This window comes from Salmo salar, chromosome 22 (assembly GCF_965601325.2).
Source record: "Salmo salar chromosome 22, fSalSal1, whole genome shotgun sequence".
Lineage (NCBI taxonomy): Eukaryota > Metazoa > Chordata > Actinopteri > Salmoniformes > Salmonidae > Salmo > Salmo salar.
The window spans coordinates 37,408,100-37,432,404 of NC_138312.1; the positions used below are offsets into that span (position 1 = coordinate 37,408,100).

Genomic DNA, 24,305 nt, shown 5'->3' on the forward strand with positions numbered 1-24,305 from the left:
AGTTACTGGTCGGAAGGTCAAACTGGCAAGAGAAAGCATCAGCTTTTATATTTTTCTTTCCAGGGATGTAAGCAACATGAAAATGGAAGCATGTGAAAGAGCCCAGCAGGCTTGTCTGGAGTTCAATCTCTTGGCCCCTCTGATATATTCCAGATTACGACAATCTGTTAGGATGAGAAAGGGATGTTGTATGCCCTCCAACCAGTGGCACCACTCCTCGAGGGCCAGCTTTATGGCGAGGAGTTCTGCTACCCCCATTGTAATTCCTCTCAGCAGAGGATAACTTCCTGGAGAAGAAGGCACATGGATGTGATTTTTGGAGTGTTCCCACCCGCTGAGAGTGTATGGCTCCTACTCCTACTTTGGAGGCATCCACCGCCAGGGTGAAAGGAAGGGTCGGATCAGGTTGACGAAGGACAGGAGAGGAGGTGAAGAGGCATTTCAAGTTGTTGAAAGCAGTTAGGGCGGTATCAGTCCATTGAAGGGTCCAGGTCTTTTGGCTGGTAAGGGGAGCGGCAGTAGAACTGAAGTTCCGAATGAACCAGCGATAGTAGTTGGAGAACCCAATGAAACATTGGAGTTCCTTAACGGTGGTGGGTTTGGGCCAGTTACTGACGGTGGTGACTTTATTCTCATCCATGCTGACCCCTCCAGGTGTCAGTACGAAACCAAGGAAGTTTACCAAGGTTACATGGAAGGTGCTCTTTTCAGTCTTCACATAAATGTTATGGTCAAGGAGCCGTTGAAGAACCTTTTGCACATGCTGTATGTGTTCCTTCGGGGAGTGGGAGTCAATCAGTATGTCATCAATGTAGACGATGAGAAAGCGGTTGATCATATCCTGGAAAACCTTGTTCATAAAGGATTGGAAGATGGCGGGGTCATTAGTAAGGCCGTAGGGTATGACCAGGTATTCATAGTGCCCTCATGTGGTGATAAAGGCAATCTTCCATTCGTCGCCTTCACGTATACGGACAAGGTTATATGCACTTCACAGGTCGAGTTTTGTATAGATGTTGGCGCAGCCCACTTGTTCAAGGGTCGCTGGGATCAGAGGGAAACGTTTCTTGACCGTGACGCCATTCATGGACGGAGACCACTGTCCTATTTTCCAACGAAGAAGAAGCTGGACGCAGCCGGGGAAGAAGGAAGAATGAAACCGTTTGAGTGTTTCATCAATGTAGTTCTCCATTGCCTAATTTTCCAAGATAGATAGAGGGTAAACACGGCCCTTCGGTGGGGACACTCCAGGGACTAAGTCAATAGCACAGTCCCCTGGGCGATGTGGTGGCAAAGTGGATACTTTTATTTTGCTGAAGACATTGCTGTACTGTGCATATTCAGATGGTATGGTGGGTGGCACTGCAGAGGCCTCACTGGTGGTGGTTCTGCAAGGTAGGCTGAGACAACTGGTGAAGCAGGTAGAAGACCAGGACAGTAGTTCACCTTGTCACCACGAGATGGCAGGGTCGTGACGACAAAGCCAGTAGTGTCCGAGGATGAGAGTTCCATGGTTTCGGTGTGGAAAACTCCAATCTGGATGGTGACGCTCTGTGTCAGGTGCGTAATGAAGCCTGTGCCCAATGACTGCCCGTCCAGGGTGTTAATCATTAAGGGAGGGGTGACAGGTGTTAGATCAATGTCAAACTCTTGCATTACCTGGTGAGCAATCAAATTACCTGCTGCTCCCGAATGTATCAAGCCCTCTACGTACTTAGTAACGCCCTTAACGGTTATCAATACTGGGACGGAGAATTGCTTCTGGGAGATATTTACAAATAAGGACATGCCTACCTACATGGCAGCGGAGGGACACTTCTAATCACTCCGTGGTGTGGGGGGTGAACAGGGCAATGGCTGAGTAGATGATCTTTCCCTCCACAGTATAGTCTGAGCCCTTCTTGGAGGAGCATGGCCCAACTGCATGGGCTCTGGAAGACTCGGACGGGATCATGGAAAGCGAAGGTTGCGGTTTCCTGGGTGGCAGAGTTCTTCGGCGGTTGACGATGAGGTGGTCGATGGAGATGGACATACGAATGTATTGATTTAAATCCTAAAGGTCACCTCTACAGGCCAGATCTGTCTGAAGTTCCCTGTTGAGCCCTCTTCAGTAGACGGTAAGTAAAGTAGCCTCACTCCATCCACTCCCTGCAGCCATGGTGCGGAACTCGAGGGCATACTCAGCAGCTGAGTTGCGTCCTAGTTGAAGTTCTATGAGGAGGTCCCCTATAGGACGACCGGAAGGAGAGTGATCGAATACCTCTTTGAAGAGGGTGTGGAAATGGGTCTCGGATCCGAGTTTTGTGCTGTTGGCAGTCCATATGGCGGTGGCCCAATCCAGGGCTTTGCCTGTGAGTAGAGACAATATCCACCCTGCTCTTGTCGGTGGCGAAGTTAGTGGGGTTGTGCTCAATGCATTTGCTGCATTGCATCAGAAATCCCTGACATTTCCCAGATGAACCGTCATATTTTCCAGGCATGGATATGAATGAAGGAGGGCTATGGGTTACGATACCTGGCATCAGAGGGGTAGGCATAGGCTGGTGGAGAAGATGGCAGATTTCCTCCATATGCTCCTCTTGCTGGTTTAGGCACCGCTGTAGCTCCGCTGAATCCATTCCATTTTTAGGTGAGGTATTCTGTAATGAATACTCAGGGAGAAAAAGGTGTAGATTCACGCACAGAGTGCAGCAGGTGTTTATTTTGCCTTCGCAGAATGCAGGAATCATGGTCACAGGCAGACAATGGTCATACACAGGTAGGCAAACAGGCAAGTGAATCAAGACTAGGACTGAAGGCTATAACTGGGTCTCACAAACGAGCTAGGAAAAGGCTTAGTAGAATCAAAATTAACAATACCTCACAAAAGCACAAACAGAATGAACTGAACTAAATAAGGAGCTGATGAGACCAGGTGAGTAACTAACACAGGTGAAATCAATGAACAAAAATGAAAGACAGGGCTACATTCAAGAACACAAAGAAACAGGGCTACATTCAAGAACACAACAAAACAGAACACAAGGTTGACTAAGAAAATAAATACAGAACCTTACAAGACCAGCATGTGGTATTGTTCATCCCAATAAAAATGATCTATCAAACCACCAAAAACACAATCCCTATTTTTTTCTACCTTTATTTAACTAGGAACAAATTCTTATTTACAATGATGGCCTATTTACAATGGAATTCACTTCCAGTATGTTGGAAATGTTTTAGAAAAAGAAAAAGCGCATCTAGCTAAATTGCGGTGGTAATACATGGGTGCGCTGCTTTCACGGTATAACACGTGGATGTAACAGTGGTTGTTTTAAAGGCTTTAATGTGTTGGGATGTATTGAGGTTAATCTGTCTTTTCCCACTAAATCTATAGAAACCCTGCTGATAAACCCACACCAAGTCCATACAAGAAGGTAAACGAGGGAAGCAGTTTATATACAGTAGCAGTCAAAAGTTTGGACACATCTACTCATTCAAGGGTTTTTCTTTATTTTTACTATTTTCTACATTGTAGAATAAATCAAAAATGTCAAACTGTTTATGGTAAACGATTGTACAGTAATAGACCATAATGTCAACATTTTGTCAACCATTCATAATTTAGGCCTACTATATCCCAGTTGGACAATCAAATTATTATCTTAAGCACAAATGTATACAGTACAGTAAGTTATGAAATAACACATATGGAATCATGTAGTAACCAAAAAAGTGTTAAACAAATCAAAATATATTTTTTATTTGAGATTCTTCAAATAGCCACTTGTAATCGGGCCTGTGTGTAGCTGGTGTAGCGAGTCAGGCTCAGGACAGCAGATATGAGTAATCAACGTATTTACTTAAGTATTCACAAATACAACACAATATTCCGATCCCACAATAACGGACCGTATACAAGACAAACAATCACTCACAAACAACCATGGGGGAACAGAGGGTTAAATAATGAACAAGTAATTGGGGGATTGAAACCAGGTGTGTAAAACAAAGACAAAACAAAACAAATGGAAAATGAAAAGTGGATCGGCGATGGCTAGAAAGCCGGTGACGTCGACCGCCGAACGCCGCCCGAACAAGGACAGGGACTGACTTCGGCGGAAGTTGTGACACCACCCTTTTCCTTGATGACAGCTTTGCACACTCTATGCATGCTCTCAACCAGCTTCGCCTGGAATGCTTTTCCAACAGTCTTGAAGGAGTTCCCACATATGCTGAGCACTTGTTGGCTGCTTTTCCTTTACTCTGCGGTCTAACTCATCCCGAACTATCTCAGTTGGGTTGAGGTCAGGTGATTGTGGAGGCCAGGTCATCTGATGCAGCACTCCGTCACTCTCCTTCTTGGTCAAATAGCCCTTACACAGCCTGGAGGTGTGTTGGGTCATTGTCCTGTTGAAAAACAAATGATAGTCCCACTAAGCGCAAACCAGATGGGATGGCATATTGCTGCAGCATGCTGTGGTAGCCATGCTGGTTAAGTGTGCTTTGAATTCTAAATAAATCACTGACAGTGTCACCAGCAAAGCACCCCCACACCATCACACCTCCTCCTACATGCTTCAGTGTGGGAACCACACATTTGGAGATCATCTGTTCACCTACTCTGTGTCACACAAAGACCCAGAGGTTGGAACCAAAAATGTCAGATTTGGACTCATCAGACCAAGGTGGATTTGTACTCATCAGACCAAGGTCCATTGCTCATGTTTCTTGGCCCAAGCAAGTCTCTTCTTCTTATTGGTGTCCTTTAGTAGTGGTTTCTTTGAAGCAATTTGACCATGAAAGCCTAATTCACGCTGTCTCCTCTGAATAGTTGATGTTGAGATGTGTCTGTTACTTGAACTCTGTGAAGCATTTATTTTGGCTGCAATTTCTGAGGCTGGAAACTCTTATGAACTTATCTTCTGCAGCAGAGGTGACTCTGGGTCTTCCTTTCCTGTGAAGGTCCTCATGAGATCCAGTTTCATCATAGCGCTTGATGGTTTTTGCGACTGCACTTGAAGAAACTTTTAAAGTTCCATGTAAACCCAGGGAGAAGTGGGTAAATCCACTGGCATACACAGGATTAAAGGCAAATTCATTTGAGCAAAGTAGAAATAACATCCACAGGAGGCGTGGTAGTGGAGGAGGAGGAGGAGGATCAGGATGAGGAGGCCTGCTAAAACTACTTCTGTGTCCTTCCCTTTGACTCCCAAACTTTAAGACTTAACCTCTCTAGGGCCAGTGGGACGATTTCGTCCCACCTACGTAACAGCCAGTGGAATCCCGTGGCGCGTTATTCAAATACCTTAGAAATGCTATTACTTCAATTTCTCAAACATATGACTATTTTACACCATTTTAAAGACAAGACTCTCGTTAATCTAACCACATTGTCCGATTTCAAAAAGGCTTTACAACGAAAGCAAAACATTAGATTATGTCAGCAGAGTACCCAGCCAGAAATAATCAGACACCCATTTTTCAAGCTAGCATATAATGTCACATAAACCCAAACCACAGCTAAATGCAGCACTAACCTTTGATGATCTTCATCAGATGACAATCCTAGGACATTATGTTATACAATACATGCATGTTTTTTTCAATCAAGTTCATATTTATATCAAAAAACTGCTTTTTACATTAGCATGTGACGTTCAGAACTAGCATACCCCCCGCAAACTTCCGGTGAATTTACTAAATTACTCACGATAAACGTTCACAAAAAACATAACAATTATTTTAAGAATTATAGATACAGAACTCCTCTATGCACTCGCTATGTCCGATTTTAAAATAGCTTTTCGGTGAAAGCACATTTTGTAATATTCTGAGTAGATAGCCCGGCATCACAGGGCTAGCTATTTAGACACCCACCAAGTTTAGCCCTCACCAAAGTCAGATTTACTATAAGAAAAATGTTATTACCTTTGCTGTTCTTCGTCAGAATGCACTCCCAGGACTTCTACTTCAATAACAAATGTTGGTTTGGTTCAAAATAATCCATAGTTATATCCAAATAGCGGCGTTTTGTTCGTGCGTTCAAGACACTATCCGAAAGGGTAAAGAAGGGTGATGCGCCCGACGCGTTTCGTGACAAAAAATGTCTAAATATTCCATTACCGTACTTCGAAGCATGTCAACCGCTGTTTAAAATCAATTTTTATGCCATTTTTCTCGTAAAAAAGCGACAATATTCCGACCGGGAAACCGTGTTTTAGTACAAAGAGAGAGAAAATAAAAACATGGGGTCGCCTCGTGCACGCGCCTCAGTTTCATTGTCCTCTGATAGACCACTTACCAAAGGTGCTAATGTTTTTCAGCCAGGGGCTGCCTCGACGTCATTCAGCTTTTTCCCTGGTTCTGAGAGCCTATGGGAGCCGTAGGAAGTGTCACGTTACAGCAAAGATCCTAAGTTTTCAATAAAAAGAGTCAAGAAGCCCAAGGAATGGTCAGAGAGGGCACTTCCTGTACAGAATCTTCTCAGGTTTTTGCCTGCCATATGAGTTCTGTTATACTCACAGACACCATTCAAACAGTTTTAGAAACTTTAGGGTGTTTTCTATCCAAAGCCAATAATTATATGCATATTCTAGTTTCTGGGCAGTAGTAATAACCAGATTAAATCGGGTACGTTTTTTATCCGGCCATGCAAATACTGCCCCTTACCATCAACAGGTTAATAAGAACTAAATGGATGTTTTGAACTCCATTTTACAAAAGGGCAGACATTGTACAGCAAATTTTACAGGGAAGAGGTCTAACACTGTATCAGTATCTGAACTCTTTGGTAAATGTCTTGTAATGTTTGATAAGAGACAAGTAGGGCAGGCTCTGAACCCCATGATGCTTGTAATTAGAGAGAGAACTTCTCCGTCTTGTCTTGAAGTGAGTTCAGACACAAGCAGTGGCCTACAAACTCATGAGTGTTTCCGGTTTCCGGCTCGCCCTGGTGTAGATGCATCCAGGTGGGGAGGATGTGTGTGGGAATGTGTGTGTGTGTAAATTTTTTAAATTTATTTTTAATTTAACCTTTATTTAACTAGCAAGTCAGTTAAGAACAAATCCTTATTTTCAATGACGGCCTAGGAACAATGGGTTAACTGCCTTGTTCAGGGGCAGAACGATAGATTTTTACCTTGTCAGCTCGGAGATTCGATCCAGTAACCTTTCGGTTACTATTCCAACACTCTAACCACTAGACATTCTCCAGACACACACATAGACACGGACAAACATGACACACGCTGACACCCGCTCACCCACATGTCCACATACATACATAGTGTATACAGACACACATGATTGTAAATGCGTATCAGTCTTTTAAAAATGGAGTTAGGGGGAGAAAAAAATGATAGGCCCCTATATGATATGGAATTTAAGTTGGTTGCAAATTGACTAACTGCATTTCCATTCAAAAGTCTCATATAACCACAACAATGTAAACATGAATAAACATCACATCTCCCACTGTTCTGTGTGTGTAATGTAAACACTCAGGTGAAGAGATCGACGGCTTTAAATGAGTGTCTCTACAGTCAGCCAGTGGTTTGTGTTAAAAAGCCAAGCTGAGCAGTGTGTCTGTGTGTTGTGCTGTATTTTAGTCATGTGTCTGAGAATGCAACCACGCTGTGTCTATTCATCCGAACTCATTTAAAGCCGTCGATCTCTTCACCTGAGTGTTTACATTACACACACAGAACAGTGGGAGATGTGACGTTTATTCATGTTTACATTGTTGTGGTTATATGAGACTTTTGAATGGAAATGCAGTTAGTCAATTTGCAACCAACTTAAATTCCATATCATATAGGGGCCTATCATTTTTTTTCCCCCTAACTCCATTTTTAAAAGACTGATACGCATTTACAATCATGTGTGTCTGTATACACTATGTATGTATGTGGACATGTGGGTGAGCGGGTGTCAGCGTGTGTCATGTTTGTCCGTGTCTATGTGTGTGTCTGGCGAATGTCTTCCACCGCTGAAGATCAGTGTGTAGAGAAGTAGGTCATAGCCAGGAGCAGGTTGCCAGATTGGTTGTGCCTATCCTGTTGATGCAAGACATGTCCAGACATGTAGGCTACTGCTACACTGCCTCCCTGGAAATGCTAATGTGATTTTCCTTCCCAATGGCACCCTATTCCCTACATAGAGTATTGTACTGACCGGAGCCCTATGGGCCCCCTATGGGCCCCCTATGGACCCTGGTCAAAAGTAGCACACTACAGTATATAGGGAAGTGGTTCCCCAAAGTTTTGTGCAACTCCACCATGTAAAAAAAAAGTGATGTAATCAAGGGCCAATGTTTACTTTTAAAATTGGGGCAATGATAGTCCATTAGAAATCAGTCTGACAGTACTTTTGACAGTATGGTTTGAAGTGACTGAAATGCATCAAAAGGTATTGATTGGAAAGTTCAGAAAATCATCAGACAATCATTTTGTGTATGATCTTTTGTGTTGAGAAGAAGATCATCGTTGATGATTTTCTTTTTCCTCTCATCTGATTTATTTCCTGGTCTTGTCCACTCTGTTCCAATGAGGCTTGTGGACATTGTAGAGGGAAACAGAAGACATGTACGTGTTTCTGAGAGTCTTATCTGTCAGGGATGGGGTCATAATATTTTTGTAGCTTAAACCGTTCAAAACAGAGACACATTTGTAGGAAGAAAACAGAAACTGCTCTGTTTATTACAACCTCATCTAGTGGCTATGAACCAAGCGCAACACCTAGTTTGGGAAACGCTGATACAGGGAATATGGTGCCATTTGGGATGAAACTTACCATTATCATCGGTCTTGATGTCTATACATCTGTGCTTGAGCTCACCATAACTGACATACAGCTGGATATGGATATTGCATGCTTCCGCAGATGTAGGCCTATGCATTGATCTCAATCATTGGATCGTAACAGTTTGCCCCCCAATTCAAAACTATTCCAGGTAATACCTTGACATACAGTATATGTTCTGATAATGATATAATTTTATTCAAGTCGATGATGTGGTCTATATTTTTCACACTGTGCAATTCAATGCAACTTCAGCGAGCACCTCAGGCGAGTTAGAGGAAATGTCACCAAATGTTGTTGCCCTTTATATAACAAGTCAATGGTGTGGGTAGTAAGCTATAGCCCTACAGAAAAGCCCCAGTCGTTACGTGCACACTGCACAGCCACCGATGGTAGAGATTGAAATGCATGAGGTGTAGAAGTGCATGGGCCATTAAAGGATAAGTCAGGTCAGACTGTTCTGGTTAGTTGTAATTCGTGGGTGAAGTGTGTTTCTGTTAATCACCATAAAATTGGGCTCAGGCCACTTGAGTGGTGCAATAACTTTGACCAAAATGTACAGGACTGCCATGAAAGATACAAACTACAACATCTAAGGCATATGCGCACCCGCACACACGTACAGTAGTGCTGTTTGGGTTGTTATTTGGATTTGTCCCGCCGTTCTTGATTTTATTGCCTTTCTTTTTTGGTATTTTTCTTTACATTTTAGCTGTTTGACATTTGACTTCATTGTTAGGAGCCAGTAACATAAACATTTCGCTGCATCCACTACAACACCTGCTAAATTGTTTACGTGACCAATAAACTTTGATTCGATTTTTGATTTGACACGCGCAGGCACACACACACACTTGTGCACACATGTTCAGACAGCACTTTACGAAAATGTCAACTCTGAAATGGCTTTCCCAGAAAATGAGAACTGGTGCAGTTCATGACAATATAAAATCGAAAGACACCTCAGTGATGCATGGTGTGTATTTTGCCAGCCCTTAAAAAAATGCTGCAGTTGTCACTATTTTTAACACCTAGAACTCAAAGCAACTGGGCTTGAGAAAGCAGGTTTTACAGTAAGGACTACCGATACTATACAGTACCGTAGGTAGCAACATACTGTCAACTCTTGATAAATGTGTTGTTTTGTGACTGTCATGTACTGTATGTACATGCTCTATTGAATCCAACTAGCTTTATCTAATTGGAGCATGCAGATACCCAGAGCAATTAAAAAGAGTGAACTTGAATTGGGACTGGTGAACCGCAATGCACATAAACCAAGTCTGCACTTCTCCAAAGTGCACTTATCAGGATTAGCCTTTAAGTCCACTGTCTATACTGAATGAGGGTGACTATTCCATAGACTTCTAGGCTCCAGCAGCACCTGAAGCAGACTTGGTCTGCACCCCAAATGGCACCATATTCCCTATATAGTACACTACTTTTGACCAGGGCCCACAGGGTAGTGCACTACATAGGAGATATGGTGCAATTTAGGATGTATCCTTAGTCTGGCTGTATGTCTGTCTTGGCTTTCAGGCCTGTCCTCTTGTGTAGCGGCTGGCTGCCTGGTCACTGGGCAGGGTGCCAGCTGTTGGCCTGCTCAGCTCTTTACAGGCTCCATACTGTCCCTTTTTGGCAGTGTGTGGCCTCCTCTGGCTCCCTCCACACCGTAACGCAGCCTGTCTGGAGTCACTACATCACTAGACTGGCCCAAAGGGGACAGACAGTCCAAATCTGTCCACACCAATGTCTCCTGGCCCACTCAAATCTCGGCATTCTCCAGAGGGCAAACGCATGGTAATGTGTGTTTTTAATTTGAGGGAGTGTGTGTGTATGTGTGTGAGGAGATCCAGAGAATAACTGGATTTATATGATGTAGGCTGGTCTCTTTAAGCATCTTGTGTTTTTCCAAAAGGACAAACATGAAACTCCACTGGTCTTTCCTGTGGAGGGAGGAGATAGATAGATACAGTAAATTCTGTGCCTTCAGAAAGTATTAATACCCCTTTACTTATTCCACATTTTGTTGTGTTACATCCTGAATTCAGAATGGATGAAATATACTTGTTTTCTCTCCCATCTACACACAATACCCCATATCGACAAAGTGAAAAGTTTTTAGCACATTTATAGAAAATTAAGTACAGAAATATCACACTTGCAGTCAGACCCAGGTCAGGGGTGACGGACGCCATTTCAGCAGCCTCATCTGAGAGATCACACCATGGCACAGACAGAATCCCAGTAGTCTGTCTGGTACATGAGGGTGGTGCGGTCTGCCTAACGCATCACTGGGGGCACACTGCCTGCCCTCCAGGACAGCTACAGCAACCGATGTCCCAGGAAAGCCAAAAAGATCATCAAGGACATCAACCACCCGAGTCACGGCCTGTTCACCCCGTTATCATCCAGAAGGCGAGGTCAGTACAGATGCATTAAAGCTGGGACCGAGAGACGAAAAACAGCTTCTATCTCAAGCCAATCAGACTGTTAAATAACCATCACTAGCCGGCTACCACCTGGTTTTATTTGTATTTATTTTAATTTTACCTTTAATTAACTAGGCATGTCAGTTAAGAACAAATTCTTATTTACAATGACGTCCTACCCCGGCCAAACCCTAACCCGTACGACGCTGGGCCAATTGTGCGCCGCTCTATGGGACCCCCAATCACGGTCGGTTGTGATATAGCCTGGAATCAAACCAGGGTCTGTAGTGATGTCTCTAGCACTGAGATGCAGTGCCTTAGACCACTGTGCCACTCGGTTACTCAACCCTGCACCTTAGAGGCTGCTGCCCTATATGCATAGACATGGAATCACTGGCCACTTTAATAATGGAACACTAGTCACTTTAATAATAGGCTTTTGAAAAATAACTATTTTTCATAAAATTGTAGTTATCTTAGCAAGCTGAATTGTTTACCAGTTGCTAAGCAGTTGCTAGGGACTCTTTTGGAAGAAGCTAGCTAGCTAACGAAGAATAACAAAGAATATCTAGTTAACAGAAGAAAAGAAAGAGAAAATCAGGACAGAAGAAAAAGGATATCAAAGTGAAACAGTTCTCTAAAGACACAGGAGACAATAATACAAGAAACAACACTTCTGTAGCTTGTCAACTATGTGTCTGTCTATCCCTGTTCTCTCCTCTCTGCACAGGCCATACAAACACTCCACACCGCGTGGCCGCTGCCACTCTAACCTGGTGGTCCCAGCGCGCACGACCCACATGGAGTTCCAGGTCTCCGGCAGCCTCTGGAACTGCCGGTCTGCAGCCAACAAGGCTGAGTTCATCTCAGCCTATGCTACCCTCCAGTCCCTAGACTTCCTGGCGCTGACGGAAACATGGATTACCACAGATAACACTGCTACTCCTACTGCTCTCTCTTCGTCTGCCCACGTGTTCTCGCATACCCCGAGAGCATCTGGCCAGCGGGGTGGTGGCACTGGAATCCTCATCTCTCCCAAGTGGACATTCTCTCTTTCTCCCCTGACCCATCTGTCTATCTCCTCATTTGAATTCCATGCTGTCACAGTTACCAGCCCTTTCAAGCTTAACATCCTTATCATTTATCGCCCTCCAGGTTCCCTTGGAGAGTTCATCAATGAGCTTGACGCCTTGATAAGTTCCTTTCCTGAGGATGGCTCACCTCTCACAGTTCTGGGTGACTTTAACCTCCCCACGTCTACCTTTGACTCATTCCTCTCTGCCTCCTTCTTTCCACTCCTCTCCTCTTTTGACCTCACCCTCTCACCTTCCCCCCCTACTCACAAGGCAGGCAATACGCTTGACCTCATCTTTACTAGATGCTGTTCTTCCACTAATCTCATTGCAACTCCCCTCCAAATCTCCGACCACTACCTTGTATCCTTTTCCCTCTTGCTCTCATCCAACACTTCTCACTCTGCCCCTACTCGGATGGTATTGCGCCGTCCCAACCCTCGCTCTCTCTCTCCCGCTACTCTCTCCTCTTCCATCCTATCATCTCTTACCTCTGCTCAAACCTTCTCCAACCTATCACCTGATTCTGCCTCCTCAACCCTCCTCTCCTCCCTTTCTGCATCCTTTGATTTTCTCTGTACCCTATCCTCCAGGCCAGCTCGGTCCTCCCCTCCTGCTCCGTGGCTCGACGACTCACTACGAGCTCACAGAACAAGGCTCCGGGCAGCCGAGCGGAAATGGAGGAAAACTCGCCTCCCTGCGGACCTGGCATCCTTTCACTCACTCCTCTCTACATTCTCCTCTTCTGTCTCTGCTGCTAAAGCCACTTTCTACCACTCTAAATTCCAAGCATCTGCCTCTAACCCTAGGAAGCTCTTTGCTACCTTCTCCTCCCTCCTGAATCCTCCTCCCCCCCCCCCCCCTCCTCCCTCTCTGCGGATGACTTCGTCAACCATTTTGAAAAGAAGGTTGACGATATCCGATCCTCGTTTGCTAAGTCAAACGACACCGCTGGTCCTGCTCACACTGCCCTACCCTGTGCTTTGACCTCTTTCTCCCCTCTTTCTCCAGATGAAATCTCGCGTCTTGTGACGGCCGGCCGCCCAACAACCTGCCCACTTGACCCTATCCCCTCCTCTCTTCTCCAGACCATTTCCGGAGACCTTCTCCCCTTCCTCACCTCGCTCATCAACTCATCCTTGACCGCTGGCTACGTCCCTTCCGTCTTCAAGAGAGCGAGAGTTGCACCCCTTCTGAAAAAACCTACACTCGATCCCTCCGATGTCAACAACTACAGACCAGTATCCCTTCTTTCTTTTCTCTCCAAAACTCTTGAACGTGCCGTCCTTGGCCAGCTCTCCTGCTATCTCTCTCAGAATGACCTTCTTGATCCTAATCAGTCAGGTTTCAAGACTGGGCATTCAACTGAGACTGCTCTTCTCTGTGTCACGGAGGCTCTCCGCACTGCTAAAGCTAACTCTCTCTCCTCTGCTCTCATCCTTCTAGACCTATCTGCTGCCTTTGATACTGTGAACCATCAGATCCTCCTCTCCACCCTCTCCGAGTTGGGCATCTCCGGCGCGGCCCACGCTTGGATTGCGTCCTACCTGACAGGTCGCTCCTACCAGGTGGCGTGGCGAGAATCTGTCTCCGCACCATGCGCTCTCACCACTGGTGTCCCCCAGGGCTCTGTTCTAGGCCCTCTCCTATTCTCGCTATACACCAAGTCACTTGGCTCTGTCATATCCTCACATGGTCTCTCCTATCATTGCTATGCAGACGACACACAATTAATCTTCTCCTTTCCCCCTTCTGATAACCAGGCGGCGAATCGCATCTCTGCATGTCTGTCAGACATATCAGTGTGGATGACGGATCACCAGCTCAAGCTGAACCTCGGCAAGACGGAGCTGCTCTTCCTCCCGGGGAAGGACTGCCCGTTCCATGATCTCGCCATCACGGTTGACAACTCCCTTGTGTCCTCCTCCCAGAGTGCTAAGAACCTTGGCGTGATCCTGGACAACACCCTGTCGTTCTCCACTAACATCAAGGCGGTGACCCGATCCTGTAGGTTCATGCTCTACAACATTCGCAGAGTACGACCCTGCCTCACACAGGAAGCGGCGCAGGTCCTAATCCAGGCACTTGTCATCTCCCGTCTGGATTACTGCAACTCGCTGTTGGCTGGGCTCCCTGCCTGTGCCATTAAACCCCTACAACTCATCCAGAACGCCGCAGCCCGTCTGGTGTTCAACCTTCCCAAGTTCTCTCACGTCACCCCGCTCCTCCGCTCTCTCCACTGGCTTCCAGTTGAAGCTCGCATCCGCTACAAGACCATGGTGATTGCCTACGGAGCTGTGAAGGGAACGGCACCTCCATACCTTCAGGCTCTGATCAGGCCCTACACCCAAACAAGGGCACTGCGTTCATCCACCACTGGCCTGCTGGCCCCCCTACCTCTGAGGAAGCACAGTTCCCGCTCAGCCCAGTCAAAACTGTTCGCTGCTCTGGCACCCCAATGGTGGAACAAGCTCCCTCACGACGCCAGGACAGCGGAGTCAATCACCACCTTCCGGAGACACCTGAAACCCCACCTCTTTAAGGAATACCTAGGATAGGATAAAGTAATCCTTCTAACCCCCCCCTTAAAAGATTTAGATGCACTATTGTAAAGTGGTTGTTCCACTGGATATCATAAGGTGAATGCACCATTTTGTAAGTCGCTCTGGATAAGAGCGTCTGCTAAATGACTTAAATGTAAATGTAAATGTAATAATGTTTACATACTGCTTTACCCATCTCATATGTATATACTGTATTCTATTCTACAGTATTTTAATCAATGCCACTCCGACATTGCTTGTCCAAATATTTATATATTTCTTAATTCCATTCTTTTACTTTAAGATTTGTGTGTATTGTTGAGAATTGTTAGATATTACTGCACTGTTGGTGCTAGGAACACAAGCATTTCGCTACACCTACAATAACATCTGCTAAAAATGTATATGTGACCAATAACATTTGATTTGATTTGACATTGGTCTGGCTGTCTTGCTGCTTAAGAGCACCACACACATACAAAAATACACAGAGATCACACATACACTGGATGTGCGCACGTGCGTGCGCGCACACACACACACACACACACACACACACACACACACTCGCTCTCTCTCTCCCAAAAACTCCCACAAATACACAATGCGTTCCACTGTCAATCCTTGCGTCCCCACTCCCCAGACTATGCAGGAGGACTCTCCTTCAGTCCTTCAGAGCTCCCTAGCAATAATCATGTCTCTTTGCTCATCACTGCGTAATTGGAAGAACAGCAATTAGGTCTAATTAATCCTGGTATGGGCCTGAGTGGACTGATGCAGCAGTTTACAAGGACCTAATTCCTTTCCTATTAGGACTGTGTTTTCCTGGGGAGAATAGATACATCAGGAGGGACAGAACAGTACATTTCATTTTCTCTGACCAGGGAGAAAAGTGGTGGAGAAATGCTCCTTTATTGGCTAATTCCGCCGGAGCCATTGGTAGTTGGTCCTAGTGAAATGTAAGCTTTCAATGATTCAGCCAGTAAAACAGCTATGTGCTTACCTAAGCTCCCTGTGAAACTCAATAAGCTGTTCTACAGATGAGACTGTTTTCACCAGGCAGACACACTTTTGAGGGCAGTTATCACTGTGGGCTGCTGTAAGAAGGTTAAAGGGTCCAGGTAGTGAAACAAAATGGATGCCTGTCGACACCTTTGTTGAGCAATGATGAGTCAGGTCACTCACAACATGTGTAGAGCTATGTGGCACCTAGCACTGGGAGTTAGTTATCAGATACAGTTATCCCTGTGCATTTGTGTGTTTAGGGCATTAGGAGAGTGCTATTTGTCAGACATTATGGTGTGACTCCTGGGTAAACTAGTTTATGTTGTGGAGAGGAGGGAGGGGAGAGGAGGAAGGGGAGAGGAGGGAGGGGGTGGTAGTGAGTGACATGCATCCAATCTAACGTGAGAGAGTGTGAGGTGCATCTAATCTAATGTGGGAGCTGCTGCTACCCATAATCCTTTGAGTAATCCTCTCAGGTGTCTCTCACAAAATCAGCTTATTAGAATCAGGGAATCAAGAGCGTGACACACATCAAACCTCCACCCAACCAACCACGTCTACTCTGCTGCACGCTGCTTGTGCGCTCTGACAATACACTCTCTCTCTCTCTCTCTCTCTCTCTCTCTCTCTCTCTCTCCCTCTCTCTCTCTCTCTCTCTCTCTCTCTCTCAATACACAAAGTGTCACTCACCCCTGAAATGGGCTGAATATTCAGTCTGGCCCTTATTTCAGCAGCCGTTGATACCATTTGTTTAACCCATATTTGAATCTGGAGCTGGCATAACTGTGAAGAGCACACTGCATGTCTGCTTGATGCACACTGCATGTCTGCTTCATTCACCACACTGTCTTGTGTGCAAGTCTCTGAAGTGACAAAAGGGATAAATGTCACCCTCATCAGCCATAAGCAGTCAAACATGGCCTTTGGCTATAGAAGCCTGGCTGGCTGCAGAATCAGGTTAGAATTCTAAATGGGAATTCAGAAGGGCACACTATATTTGGTCGACCGAATAATTCCCCTTTAGAATAATTTTTGTTGCTCAGTTGGATTCGTGAATAACCCCTAGCTCAAAGATTTTTTTGTATTTCTTCACTGTGCTGAAATAACAGTCACTACACTTTAAGTGTTAAAAAATGATTGTGAGAATGTGTTGTGGTGGGTTTTCAGTCAATGTGTGACAGTGGTTTCAGTGTGTGCCTCGAATATATCTTGTGTACATGTACAGTGAATGACATAAGTGCACATGTTCAGGTTCCTTAGGTTTGACCACAAGAACATCTGCATCCTGACAGACACAGTGAAACAACCGACACATGACGTTGTCACAGTGGAAGCCAACTGTTAAAACCCCAGAAGGCAGTTGAGAATATTCCCTCTCCAGATTGATACAGAAAATTCCACTCTACCCAGACAGGAACAGAGAGTTTGAGACAGACATCCAACGTTGACTGTAACAGTTTATTCAGTAATGCAGAGTCACTACACTGATAACTCTATCCAAAATGAGAATGGCATCTCTCAGATCTATGTACATATTTACAACAAAGTGCTTTTATTTCTATCCACATACTCGCTGTCAGAACAGCTGAATGTACCACACTACAAAAAGCATACATATACATGATTATTGGTAAAAAGTGATACTAAGATGAACGAGATGGTAAGTTGTTTAACCATTTTACAAACAGAATAAATGAGCAATATTGCAATATAGCAATTGACTGATTGATATAAATACATAATGTTTGTTATGCACCAATCCATAAAAAATAGTGCAGGAATGAAACAGTCTACACAGCAGAGGGGGTTTCCAATATGACAATATTAGCAATATGTTCTGTTAGCGTAGTGATGCATATTTCTAAATGACTTTCACCATCGTTCTCCCCCAATTTTTCAATGATAAGGTGTTGCATGGGAGGCTATATGAAGTGCAGTTACTCCAATTTCAGAGACGTTTACTATTTGTACTTTACTATTATCAATGCAATGTCAGAATTTTGGTACTACTTATCGACCAATTACATTCATCAGCGCAGATCATAAAATGTATGTCAATATACAATATATATGATGAATAGGGGTGAGCCTTATATATTTGATTAGACAGTTCTGACTAGTACACTCTGGAGTGTAGGCTGGATCCAATGCATTTGTAGCACATGAAAATATATTTAAACACCCCCATTATCCCCTGTTCTACAATGACGTTGAGGAATCAAAGTTCAACACAAGCATATTTTCAGATAAACAAGATTCAGTTTGTTTCATACCACAGAAATACGTTTTGTTACAATTTGCAATAACTAAGACCAGAAACGTGCTGGTGAATAGATTACAAATCCTATTTGACATTGTAAATAAATCAAAACAACCCTTGCTGTGAAGATGAAAAACAGAGGAAACATTCTGTATTCAGCTCAGTCTATAATACCATAAAACCTTGTAAACAATGTGTACTAAAATGTGAGGCATCGTGGTCGTATTTTGGCTACTTCTGTGTGCAGCAGGCCGGGTCTCCCAGTGCTGCTGTTGTGTTGTCAGGTCTGTGTGGTTTAAAGGAATGGTAAGTTAAGTCCTACTAGGACCCTGAGGCTGAGAGTGGCCCCTGTTGACCCCTATAGCCCTGGACTGGGCCTGCTGAGGGGCCCCTTGTCGCCGTGGTGGCAGCCACATGCGTGACACTGTAGCTGGAGACAGACAGGCAGACAGACATGCTCAGTATGGCAGGGGCTCCTGTGCCCCACTTGTGATGTGGGAGGCAGTAGGAGAGGGGGGCCAACAGCTCTATGAAATTTGCTTTGTCCTTGTATTTCCATCTCAGGGAATGCTATTCATCAAAGGCTGGCCCAGAGTAGGAGGTGCCACCAGATGGGTATTTTTATCCAGCTTAATTTCTCTCCATCTTTTTTTCATTTATCACTCTGACACTAATTTGCTGAAGCCCATCTGTGAGTTGTCTAGCCCGTTTTCTATCTCTCTTTCTAAAATATGAAATAAAGAAAGAAAATTAGCCTAGTATCATTCTAATAAAAAACGCTGGTTAGTTTAGGTCAAGGGTGTTCCCTTTGAACATTTTGCTTAAGAATGTTTTGCTTGTTTAATGTAATTAAATAAATATTTAATTTATACTTAAATGCACCTGAATGATTGAAACACACTGTACTTTCAAAGATCGAATCTGAAAAGGTAATACTTAGCAGTATCTAATTTTCTTGCAGCTACCAATTTTTTGGGATGATGCATGATCTAATACACAGACATACACAGCACATTAGAAATAGGAGTTGTTCCACAGTAAGCTGTTACTTTAGTCCTGAGTCCAATTTTTACTGCTGGTGTTGAATTCAGTATTTGTCCATTACCATAGGATGTGTCTGTTTACACTGTACGGTACTTTAGGTTTGTTGACTGCTAATATTATAGCCAGACAGATCATGTGCATGATCAAGAGCTGAAATACCCATTCAATTTGTGAGCCAAGACATGTTTTTGCTGAATCTGCATTTGTAATTTCACCTGTTTCATCAGGAATGGTGAACTTTGCCATACTTTGTCTATGCTAACCAATAAAAGGTGCCTATTAAAAGTACAAAATACTGGCAATCACTTTTTTAACACTAGGACACATGCAGTATGTCTAAAACCTTGATTGCAGTTCACTTTTAGATGGAGGTTGGATGTTGTTGCTGGATTATTTTCTTTTCACACGGTATCCTTCCAGTAGTGTTGAGGAACTCCTACTTATGTGTAACAGAAGAAAGAAAACAGTGTTGCTGTATGGACTCTTAAAGGCCTCGGGTTGTAGTAGAACCATCTCTCTTCATATGTCTTCTCCTACCATTGATATCTCAGAGGGAAGCCACCTTCCAGTTCAGAAACAAGTTACCTGGTTTATTCATTTTTTTGCTAATGAAGACATTGTACTGTAAAGTTTATGGCGCAGTTCTCTCCAGACATCACCACAAGGAACTAAAACCCTGCCACACATAGACACGGGTTGGTTCCTTCAGGTGTTTCCTGGGGGGAGGGACTGAGGAGGAACACAACACAAAATCCAGTACGGTTCTCGTCATGGTCCCTGTACCACACAGTCATTATCACGCTACTCCAAATGGTGCATTTTGGTCTGAAAACAAACTCCCTGCGTATCCGCCATGGTCCCATCATGTATCCCCTGTCCCCTGCCTCTCCATGGCCTGCTCCAGAGGCACTCTGCACCGCATGGGGCGGCCTCTGTTAGAGGATGCTGGCTGGCTCCAACAAGGTCGGTCTGACGAGGGATTCACATCAGTATATCTAAGGTATGAACTGCAGGAAGGGTTTTGGTGCTGCTTTCAGGCTGGCTCTTCGCCAGCTGCTTGTGGAGAGTAAGTAAATAACACGGGTCCTTTTCGCCACGGTGCCAAAGCCAGGCGATGTAATTAATGAGGATAGAGGGATGAAAAGAAGAAAGGTCACATGTTGTGGTGGAGCGAGGGGGAGGGGTTCTGGCTCATTCTCTCGCTTTGTCACCTCGTCCCCTCGCGGCTATTTGAGAGAGAGAAGATAGGGGCTGATAGGAGGAGAGGAGAGGTGGCGTGCATCTCATCCCCAGATCAGGGCAGATGAATGAGCCACGGGAGGCAGTAGGACCTCTAGACAAAACGATCCCTGAGAGAGTCAATGGAGGGACAGCTGGCAGTCACAGATTTCGCCTCCATTCACAGCTGAATCGGCCCTGATCAGGCAGCTGCAGCCAGACTGCAGACATGACATGAATTTTACCGCGCTGGTGGGTGTGTGGATGGCCATGATCCTCATCTCCCCCTGAATACACTACCCCCCCCTACACTCCCCGGCTGGCAGACGCTCGCTCAGTTGAGCTCAAACACGCACGCACACACACACACTTACACACGCACACACACACTCACACTCTGAACTCCGACACAAAGGCTGCTGCCTGCAAGGACAGATGCACAGCTCCCTGAATGAAAAGCCTCTCCTGACCCCCAGCATAGACCCCCCCAACCCCTCTTTCACTCCTCAACCCACTCCTCCTCTTCCCCCTCCACTACTTAGCCCCACTCTCTAACCACCTACCACCGTTACAGTCACACTCAACTGTCTGGAATGAATCAGGCACACACACAAGGCTTGTGTTTACATAAACTCCATGTCTTGGAGTCTGCACTATTAGCAAGGCGATGAAAGTGCTGTTACCTAATTACAGAGTATGCAGCAGATTTCTCTCCTGGAGAGAGCCTATGCTTTAACTGATGCTACTGTAAAAGCCTGATGACAAGTGCTGCAGATTCCTATTAGCTGCAACATAAGGACTATTAGCTGCAACATAAGGACTATTCCTCACATGATCTATTTACAGATGATTTGTTGATAACATGCATTTTTTTATTTGAATCTGCAGTTGCTGCCTTGAGTTTGGTTGATTATGTCAGAACATGGTTGTTATTCTGCTTCATATACAACAAATGCATATGAAAGACATGGAAATGCTACTGTACATGCTCCGGTTAATACTGAAGAAAGAATACTGAATAAGTTTACTGTTGAAAGCACTATTATCCCTCTACTAAGAACATATGTGTTCAGTGTCTGCTTGTCTGTTTGTAGCTGGTCTCCTGTTCTGTGCCTGAATATTTGAACTCTGATAAAAGGCTTGACGTGAGCAACCTTTCACTGTTTGTACACCAGACCCTCAGGATGTGGCATACTGGGAAAGTGAAGAATTAGCACTTATGGACTTGATTGAGAAAATACAAAATAAAGTGTCCAATTTATAATATAACCAAAAAACCACAGGCTTTTATGAATAGTATATATTCTGCCAGTAAGCCAGAATCCTGTAGAGGCATGCTGGGCCTCAGTAGGTGAACACCAGGTCAGAGATACTGGGCACCAGCAAGTCCCCGGATATCATCTCATTCACTTCCGGGGTGCAGTAATCAGGGAAATCGAAGTGGGATCCTGAGTTGGTGTGAAATGTAGCGTCAAAGTCTTTGTCCAGAGTGGAGCAATCCATAGGCATGGTGTCGAAGTTGGCGTTGGAGATAATATGCAAAATCTCCTCGTCCAGCTCCTCGTCGGAGGAGGCCGACGACACGAAGGAGGAGGAGCTGGTGGAGGTGGGGGTGGAGGAGCGGCCGGTGGAGGAGCGGGGAGCCAGAGGCTCCGAGGAAGAGGACACACTGGGGGAAGACTCTGGGAGGCTGTGGGGTACTGGAGACCCAGATGAGAGGCCCACAGGCAGCTTGGAGGTGGGCTGGTGGGAGGTGGTGGTCGACACTTTTACTCTGAGCTGGGCTGCAAGCTGAGTCTGCTGCTCACCGGGGGTCATGGCAGACTGCTGGTGATGGAAGACGCCCACGGCTGGCCTCTGCCCTCCTGGCTGGCTCGTCATTGGATTGGCCAACTCTACATCCACTGTGTCATCATCGCTGATGCCCTCATCGTAACCTTTGAACTTATGGCTGTCGAAGCTGGCTCTGTGTTTGGAGGAAGGCGTTCGTACCTTGAGCCCTCTGCTGGTGGCGGTGGAGGTTGCGGAAGTGGATGCGCGACCACCCGGGTGGGACTTCCCTGTCTTCAAGGGGACCTTGTCCCCAACTCGCACGGGCATGGAGCTCTTGCTCTTCTTCCGGGGACGGTACTTGTAGTCGGGGTAGTCGGCCATGTGCTTTAGCCGGAGCCTCTCCGCTTCCTTGATGAAAGGGATCTTCTCATAGTCGGGGAGGAGTTTCCAGCGCTTGCCTAGGCGTTTGGAGATCTCTGCATTGTGCATGTCTGGCCACTGTTCCATGATCTTCCGTCTCTCGATCTGCGACCAGACCATGAATGCATTCATGGGCCTCTTGATGTGACCCGTGGGAGTCTTGCACCAGTTGGGGTCTTTGTTGGAGGGCAACAGTCCAAAAACCTCCTCCCTGTCATCTGCACCCAGTCCCAAGAAAACCTCTTGGCTCATATCACTGTCCATAACTGCTGGGTATTTGTGTACCCTTTGCTGTACCATGATGGAGGAAGACGCTCTACTCAAAATGAAGGCTGGAGTCATCCATAATCACACAGACACTCTAAGTTGTTACTGCAATGTTTTCTCCTCCTGTCCCCCCAAAGGAAAAAGACAAGCCATAATTACCACCATAAAGAGTATCATCACTCAGCTGACAGCAGGACTGTAAATATCACATAAATCTATACTGATGTTATCCCCATTCATTTTCAGTTGTTACATATAATCAGTACAGATCATAATCCTGCAGAAAATACAAAAATAATCACTACAAAAATAATCCTGCAGCAAAAGCAAATGTGAATTATTCTATAGATTATAATTAATGGACATTTTTGTAGGGGTTGAACCATTTTTCGTAAAGGAAAAATACACCACAAAGTTATCCTGCAACAGGGTGATCAAATGAAGATCCTATGTCTGTACAATACAGTATGTTTCCTTATATAGCTAAAACTCAGTGAAAAAGATGCAGATATCCCATCTGCTTTTAGAGGTGCAAACTAAGAAATTCTCTACAAATCCAGCCCAGAGCTAAAAAAATTCAAACATACTGTATCTAACATTACTCACAACATAACTCAGTACAATTTAATGACTAACACACTCACATCACTGGCTGGAAATGTGACCACTAGGACAAACACTAAAACACTCACCAGCAATTCTGCAGGACTCTGCTTCAGTTCTCCGTGCCTCAGGACCAAGATGCTGAGTGTCTGAAAAAAAGAAACCGGTTCCCTCTCCACATGGGCTGACTCTCCTGATGCAGTGTTGAGCTGAAGGAGTTGGGCTTGCAGTGGAGCAGAGAGGAAATGAGTGCTAGAGTCCAACGTCTGTCTCTCTATAGTGCCAAGCTGTCCCAGGCTGTCTGCATGCAGACTTTCTTTCAATCTCTCTCTGTCTCTCTCTTTCTGTCTCTCTCTCTTACTGTCTACTTTCGTTCATTGTCAGAGTCTCTTCTATTCCCTCTTTGTAGGACAGCACCCCTGTCTGCTACTCTATAAACCTCACAGTAGACAGCTCAACCTCCTCTGACACAAACTCCTCCCCCTCCACCCACCAGTCCGCGCTCACTGTGTGTGTGTGTGTGTGTGTGTGTGTGTGTGTGTGTGCGTGCGTGCGTGCGTGCGTGCGTGCGTGCGTGCGTGCGTTTGTGTGGTAGAGCAGAAAGTATCCATACAGTGAGTCACAGGCACAGTGACAGAACAGGGAGACTGAGCGAGGTGGTTGAAATGTTAATTGCTTAAATGTTAAGTGCAGTTTTAAAGAAGGAGACCTTGCACTGAACTGTCTCCTGCAAGATGTTGTCTGTCTGACAGTTAAATAATGGAGTGCTCAATGTTATGAATCTGTTGACCAGTACACTTTGTGGGTTAAAGTGTGCATGTTGAAATGCGTCTACACACTATCAGCGTTAAAAGGTTATCAAGGGAGAAGGTCAAAGGGGAAACAG

The 24,305-nt window shown here is 45.1% G+C and overlaps 1 protein-coding gene across 1 annotated transcript; it reads right to left on the reverse strand.

The window, feature by feature from the left end:
* Positions 1-17,278: 17,278 nt before the first annotated feature.
* sox12 (SRY-box transcription factor 12) lies at positions 17,279-23,870 on the reverse strand. Its single transcript, XM_014167383.3, has 2 exons — positions 23,509-23,870; positions 17,279-22,939 (listed from the first exon to the last, which is right to left on the reverse strand). Exon 2 carries the CDS (start codon positions 22,889-22,891, stop codon positions 21,701-21,703), a length of 1,191 nt encoding a protein of 396 aa, XP_014022858.1. The 5' UTR covers positions 22,892-22,939; positions 23,509-23,870; the 3' UTR covers positions 17,279-21,700.
* Positions 23,871-24,305: the final 435 nt, after the last annotated feature.

Coding starts and splice junctions, on each gene's coding strand:
- sox12 (XM_014167383.3), bottom strand. CDS start 22,891: ATGACTCCAGCCTTCATTTTGAGTAGAGCGTCTTCCTCCATCATGGTA.